The 8435-nt window shown below is 32.3% G+C and overlaps 1 protein-coding gene across 1 annotated transcript in view; it reads left to right on the top strand.

Moving 5' to 3' along the window:
- LOC105620058 (pair-rule protein odd-paired) overlaps nt 1-7665 on the top strand; it is a 41451-nt gene extending 33786 nt beyond the window's left edge. The window contains exons 2-3 of the mRNA XM_012201571.1: nt 3389-3558; nt 7333-7665. Of these exons, the coding sequence (XP_012056961.1) occupies nt 3389-3558; nt 7333-7665 (503 nt within the window). The remainder of the gene's footprint in view (nt 1-3388; nt 3559-7332) is intronic.
- Nucleotides 7666-8435: the final 770 nt, after the last annotated feature.

Below are 8435 nucleotides of genomic sequence, written 5' to 3' on the forward strand. Positions count from 1 at the left end.
CTACACACACACACACACACACACACACACACACACACACACACACACACACACACACACACACACAAAAAGGTCTTTCAATCTTAATTATAATACGGAAATTGTATCGATTTCTTGATATTTTAACAAAAAAAAGTGACAATACTAAGATAATGTAAGAATCTGTTATTGAAGCTAAAGATTGCATTTCTGAGACACCCTATATTGAACACTAGCGATCATGGTTTCGCGCTGACACCGGCGCACGCATATACACGCATGAATATGCACGTCAGTGTGCATATCGCGGCGGTGGCACACATCGACCACTGGCAATATTTCACGGCATATTGTTGCCATCTGCACACGCAACCCTGCGCACACGACAGAATGCACGACGTAGGAGAGACGCGCGCTTTTATTTATCTGCTATTTATTTGCCAACGCGCGCGCTACCGAAGCGCGGTACCCCGACTCACGACCCTGCCGAGGACAGATTTGAAAAGTTATTAATCGTTCTGTTTTGGATAGGAGTGCCACGACACTCTAGCCCCCTTCCCGTCGCCAAACGAACTCCTTTTATGCGAGCTGCTAACCAGACGACGATGGCGCATAGTGGTCGTGCGAGCGAACGTGCCCCTTTCGACTCGAAAGGGTGCCTCGAGAAGGTGTGAATCGATAGGTGGAGACAACCCACAAAAAGTTGAAATCAACTCGTTCGCAGAATGGAGGAAGATAGATTGAGACGTGAAACGTTTGCACACATAGTGTTGCATTGAGAGAAATGATTTTGTTATAGGAACAAATCAAAAGAAAATGAATGTGTTTAAAACGATATTTGTTTAAAAAACGATCGATTAGTTATTATTACAAATTAATTATTTTTCATTCGTCATAACAAATAATCGATATCGCTTGCAAATAAAAGGTTCATTACATATATAGAAGTTGTAGATGGTCGCAGGGTCTCAAATCGTAAGAAATTGATCGATTCTAGTCAAGTATTTTCCCTATTTGACTGTGATTGATCAATTTCCTACGATTTAAAACTCCACTTATCTACGATTTTTGTGTAAACGAGCCTAAAAATCCGAAAGATAGGTTAGATTCTATATAGTTTGCTTCTGTTGCTAGTAATTGGTTGATGTATAGTAGATTAGCAGCAACCAGAAACCAAATTTATTATCACATATTTACCGGTCACTTGTTAAAGATATTGATGGCTTGTTAAATTAACAAAATCCTTTCTCTTAATTTGCTCGGGCAAATCATAAAGGAGTCGAATAAAGTTCAAATTGTTGAGTTCAATTTGACAAAATATTATGAATCTTATAATTAGTTCGTGTGAACTTATCTTCTCGAATAAATCGATTCATAAATATTCACATCGTTGCGAAAAAAAACGAAATATCTTGTATATCGTAAAATGTGATTCAAATGATGAATACGCCTTTACGATCAAGATAATGAAAATATCGTAAAATCCGACAATTGAAATCTTTCCGGTGATGAATAAAGAAACAAAGTTGTAGCGTCGCGAGATAAGAGGTGACGCCGAGTACGTGGGACCCATTATCTTCATAAATATTTAAGACGTCTGCTTACGTATGATGCCACAGATGCCTGGGCCTGAACAAATTAAATATAATTTGTAGTATCGTGGTGATGTGTCCCTTCAACGATAATAAGTCTTATCATATGATTCACATGTAAAATGAATAATGATATCTTCCGAAAATTTAATGAGCTTCTATAGAAACAAAAGACCGTTTACTCAACGATCAGATGCAGCTTCACGCTTCGTAAACAAATCGTCTTTAAAGCAAAGTAAGCAAGGTTTGTGCCGTTGTTTTGAAAAGGAGAATTTATTCATTTAGTAATCGTCTAAATTCGTCGTTTCTCCTATTTATTTTGCTGAATTCGTCATTAGATGAAACGAAATAAAAGTAACAAAATATTTTAATATTAAACAACTCTTTAAAAAACGGAACAAACCAGATTTGAACGATGAAAGAGCATAAAAGCCAACGCAGGGTGACAATGCAATAATATATATTACTTTGCTTTACATACATAACGATAAATGTTTCGATCATATATCTGGTCACCCTCAAGATCGCAATCAAAAATATATCAAAGTAGCAGCTGATATGTTTTTAATTTGCGATATTGAAAGTGACCAGACATATGGTCATCTTCGAAACGTTTATCGTTATATATGTAAAGTAATATATTATTGCATTGTCACCCTGCATTGGCTTTTATGCTTCTTCTCTCTCTCATCATTCAAATTTTAATATTATTTTATATTATTATTTTAACATTTCTCAAATATTTTTGAGCATTTTTGATTTGATTTCTTACATTAGAATTTTCTAAAAAAAGGGGAAGAGAAATATGCAAACAAATATGATCGAAACATTTATCGTTATGTAAAGCAAAGTAATATATTATTGCATTGTCACCCTGCGTTGGCTTTTATGCTCTTTCATCGTTCAAATCTGGTTTGTTTCGTTTTTTAAAGAGTTGTTTTTTAAAGAGTTGTTTAATATTAAAATATTTTGTTACTTTTATTTCGTTTCATCTAATGACGAATTCAGCAAAATAAATAGGAGAAACGAAGAATTTAGACGATTACTAAATGAATAAATTCTCGACCCCATTCGCAAAATTATTCTCCTCAGCATTCATTTCGATATTTTATGCATTTCGGTAACACATATTCCCAATTCTAGCCACGATTCGTCCCCGCAACTCGTCCAAGGGTGAGAATGCGGGTGAGAGCCGCCATTTTTCCCATAAAAAATCCGCCAAGTTCGCGCTTCCTGTTCGCGCGTCTCCGCTCTCTTCTCGAGAGCGTAGCGCCAGGAGGAAGCTCCGGAAAAGGGAGTAGAATACGGGGGTGTGGACCGACACGGTAAAATATATTCCAGTCAACTTCCGTTGGAAATAAATAAGAGTCACGCCACGCGATCTCGCTGCGCCCCGACAACGGCGGCCATTCGTGTGCAAGGGACCTTATCTTTCGATATCTCTCTCTTCCCTTCTCACTATCCCCCTAGCTAAGAGAAGCCATCGAGAGGAGTTCCGCCGCCACTCATCAAGATATACAGAGATCAAGATGAGACTCTCTGTAACGCGTTTGCGTAATCGCTCTTTAATTACTAACACCTACGTAATTGTGAATTCCTTCTTCCTAATGTGTTCGTAACACGATGAGCGTCTGATTATTCATGTGATTAACTTCAATTATTCTTGATATCATTTGTGAGAAATTTTGGAAATTTCAAACCAATTATTTCGTTCTTTTTTTTCTGTGTTTTATGTTACGCAATAATCCTTTTACGAAGTATTACATGTTTAATTGGAAATATTATTGATTCTATGTTGTTACAATTTCTTTTTTCAGGCGAGAAACCTTTTAGATGTGAGTTCAATGGCTGTGAGAGGAGGTTTGCGAATAGTAGCGATCGAAAGAAGCACAGTCATGTTCATACTTCAGACAAGCCTTACAATTGTCGAATGGCGGGATGTGACAAGTCCTATACCCATCCTAGTTCGCTACGCAAACACATGAAGGTACGTCTTTTAGTTGAGTTAATGAAACTAGCATGGCAAATAGATGAGAATGCACTACTAGGAATTCAATCCTATCGTTTACACATTCGGGTTGCTTACGTTTCGTAAGTCGTTCAATATTTCGACTTTGGACATATATTACGAAATAACGTTAAGATGAAAAATGAGAACGTTAACATAAAAATATGTATAATAAAAGTTTACGTTGCTAATGAGAGTTTACAACTATACTCAATTATTTTGATAGATAGCAAGATTCGAAAATATCATGATACTTATATCAAAATATTCGATGTATATTCAAATGTGAATATTTATAACATTTTTCTATCTTATAAAATAAACTTAGTATTAGTATGTTTCGTTATCGAAGTTTTTTGAAAAATCATTATTTTTTATAAATAACATATTATAAAAAAATAAATATTGTATAAGAGCAAAAAACAAACCGATAAGATAATACACGTTATAAGAAGATAAAATAATTTTCCAATTATTAACATGAATAAGAAGATAGCTTCTGAAAATTTTTTCTGTAGCAATTATTCCAGTTTTAAAAAAATATAATATAATTATCATTTTATGCGATACACTATTGTTCATAAATTCGAAAATATTTGAGAAAAAAAAATCGTCCGAAAAATTAAATATTTCAATAAAAACAAATCAGAGAAATTTTCAAAAATGCATTTTAAGAAGCAAAAATAAAGTTGTAAATTTGTTTTTGTTTAGTTTTATTTCTACAATATTATGTTCCTAAATTATAAATTTGAAATAACATTTAAAATTGAAAATTAATAGTTTTTAAATATTTTTGTTTATTTTGCCATATTATGATTTGATAAAACATTATCAGGCAAAACTTACCGAAGAAGTACTTTAAATGTCACGTGAATTAAAATAAACAAAAAAACGAGAAGCAAAGTGGTGTTGGGACGAATATCAGTCACACAAAAGACATAGTATAATTTTGTTCTCTAAAACAGATCTATCAAATATTTTAAAAAGTTTTTAGGACTAGCGTGACATAAATAGAGAATCCGGTGAAGGTCCATAGAGACCGGCGTTTAACGTGTTAAAATTTTTTTAAGTTTTGAAATGATTTTTTTGAATTGGTGATAATATTTTGCAATAATCAAATATTTATTATGTTAAAATTCATTTTTAACGTAACAAAATATTTTTTAACTTTGAAAGTAAAAATTTCAAAAAAAAAAGAAAAAACTTTTTGTTAAGTTTTCATTAGATATGAAAAAATCAAGTATTCCCTTATGAACGATAGTGTAAATCCGAAAGTTCGGAGATCAATAAATAATAATATATAGAATACAAGAATCCTCTAAACCCAGTTGAAAAAACCATCAGTAATATGGAGTATTGTAATTATTCAGTTTAAATCGTAATTTAATGAAATGAATATCGTAACTGGATGTATATATACAAATGTCATGATATACACAAATGATATATACATGTATACATACACACATACACATACACACACACACGCGCGCGCGCGCGCGCGCACGCGATACACATCATTGATTCTTCGAACCTTGATAGATAAATAAATTAATATTACAATTAATATGGGACATTTTTTATAACCGAAAATTGTTACATTGGATTAACGCTAAATTAAACAATGAAAAGACATCGGAAATATGCATTTTTTTGATCAGTAATCAATCACGATTAATTTTAATTAATTGTTAAATGTTATTATATGTTAATTTAGATTTTTGTTTCTTGTGTATATTTATTCGGATATTGACTGCATAAATAATGAAACAAAACTGTATGCCGTTCCTAAGACTACAATGATTTTTTTCGCATGAACAATCACAGAATCTTAATAAGAAATTATCTCAGCACTCAGCTGAGATACGGAAAGACAGAAAGAGAGAGATAGAATACTACGTGCAAAACTCAACTTCCGAGATACACGCGTGATAGGTCAGCTTCACCGGGAATACTTTTGCTACTCTACGGTTTTCGCAGACGTGATTCGCGGAAGGCAGTCGTAGAGATTTGCTCACTGAATTATGAAAGAAGGACCAGAGAGATGGAAACGGATCTTTGATCCCCGTTTCTTTCGTTCTGAACTCTTCTTGTGCTACTATCTCCACTGATCCTTGTGATCTCCGTTTCGATCCCACGATCGACTTCGAATTCTCCGAATGTTATAAATCTCCAAACGTATCATATAAATCAAAAATATGTTCTGTATATTATACGAAACACATAAAAGTTACTTTCTGAGAAAATAATAGGGTAACTCCGGTATATACGCTGCACCTATCAAAAACTTAATTTATTAAGTATTATTTACTATGTTTAAAGTAACGAATTATATCAGTAAAAACTTTGTACTATCTACTATTATAAAAAAAATATAGAAATCCGAAATATTTATATTTCGTATTAAAAAATGAACTTTTTTAAACCCTTGCATTTTTGTCCCATATATCCCATAGGGGTGGGATATATGGCTACTCAAAGGGGAAGAGGGGGTATATATGGCTCATAAAAAACACAAATAATGCATATAAATAAGATATAAATAAGATATAAAATGACACAATAACTTATAAAATGTGTTCATAAATTTTATTAAGGAATAAGAAAATGGTAAATATGTATATGAAATAATAAATAATAATTACAATCTTCCCAGATGTATTACAAGTGTGTTATGACATAATTAGAGATACATATTTCATAGAGATATATATTTCATGTAATGTGTTTATTATATTTAGTGCACTGAATTCAATCTACTTTGTATGCTTTGGGCATAAATCCCGCCTGTTAAAAATGCTATATATCCCAAACAGGTGGGATATACAAGACAACAAACTAAACAAAGAACAAAGTAGTAGTTGTATTTTGTTATATAACATACTTTACTATTCCTCTACATTCATATATCATGAAATAACCACTCTTTTGCGCATATTACAGTAATCTACATTTTATGTAGATTATACTTTATGATGACGCTATTTACAATGATAAATCAATTCAATTCACAATAATTTCATTAATATTAATAGTAAAAAACTGAAATCATAATATAACATAATAATATTAATATAACATAAAGGCATGTAACAGAGTAGTTGCGGGAACATTATCCCTACTCCTTCTATTTTTTCTGACTTCTGCGGCGTAAATCCTAGCGCGATGTATTTGCCGGAGTTATCTTAATAAGTAAATTTTACAGTAGCACATAAAATTGAAAGATTTGGTATATAAGTTATTATTCATAATGCCAGAGAAATACCTATTGATTGATCCGAATTCAGATATGCACCGAAAGAAAAAGATACCAAACACTTTTGGTAATAGATATTAAATATTCAATGAAATAATTTCAATTAAATATTTGATAATGATAATCTAATATAATCAAAAATAATTATATTATATTCTTCTAAATATTTACTAAGTATTATTACTAAATAGTTAGTTATATTATTAGCTGATAATAGTTCCTACATATTTAGAAAAGTAAAATTATTTTTAGTTATATTAATCGAATATTTAATTGGAATTATTTCACTTAACATTTGGTAATTATTATCACTCTTTTTTCAGTATGTATAAACCCAACAATACACTAATTTTATACTTCCAAGCAATTTCATATAAATTTATAATAAATCATATAATACTTAAAATATATAAACATCTTTTTTACAATGGTAATGACAAAACTCGTCATTACAATCGTTGTCTAATGCGATATCCTTTTCGACATTCTCTTTTCAGGTACATGGAATGTCATTACCGGAGGGTAAAGTAGGAGGAGGATACGAGAGCGAGGGAGAAGAGAGCAGCAGCAGCGGGGGTAGCTTGTCGGTGACTGGTAACACAGAATCGCCTCAACCACCTCCGGTTGTCCCAACAAGAACAACAACTAATCTTCCTCCCACGAATCGAACCCACGATCCGTCGAGCCGCGGAGCGACGGAGGTGGCGGAGTGGTACGTTTGTCAGCCACCGACAGTTGGGCCTCAACCAGGGCCCCTACCTGGGCCGCCGCCGCATCATCTTGGTCATCATTTCAATCCGTTGATACACCATCAAGCAGCCGCTTATTAGGAAATATCGAAAGGTCGAAGTGTGACCAAGAGAGTCTTTCTAAAATCTCCGTTCCTATCCGCTGACCTCAATCCAATGATGTGAAATAAGATTCCTTGCTGAGGACAAGTTTCATCAAAGAGAATACAAATGACAATCATCAATCGATTTATCGAAGATAAATCCTTTGAGGAAATAATCAAGAATATGCCTACGACGAAATTCTGTACTCATCATATAATGATGTACTATAATCGGGCTTTATAGGCATATTATATAAAGAGATTCATGGACATTTAAAATAAATAACAAAAATAATTTGCATTTGCTCTAAAAATACAGGTGTGGATTTAACCCATGTAGTATTTATAATAATTCTTATCACATTAGTGTCGATATAAACACCAATATGATATGGATTTAATACCATGATTTAAATGATTTAACATCCACATCCATATTTTTTAGAGTGTATGCATTGACATTATCGAGGTAAATCTCATATAAATTTGAAAAAAGTTTGAATGGAAAAATGTTTTGAATGATATAAGCCAAATTACATATGATTGTTCGATTGATCAATCGAAATATTTATGAACTAATGATAATTAAACAAAAAAAAACATGTTTTACACAATGTAACTACTTTTGCGAAAAAAGGCATTTTATGATCAGTATATTTCTGTTCTGGATAGTATTAAATAAAATAACTTCGTGATTTTTAATAAATTTATAATCTTTTCATATTAATCAATTCTTCCTAATATTCTGCGTATAACTATTAATATAAA

Source organism: Atta cephalotes (assembly GCF_000143395.1).
Source record: "Atta cephalotes unplaced genomic scaffold scaffold00002, whole genome shotgun sequence".
In the NCBI taxonomy this organism is placed as follows: Eukaryota; Metazoa; Arthropoda; class Insecta; order Hymenoptera; family Formicidae; genus Atta; species Atta cephalotes.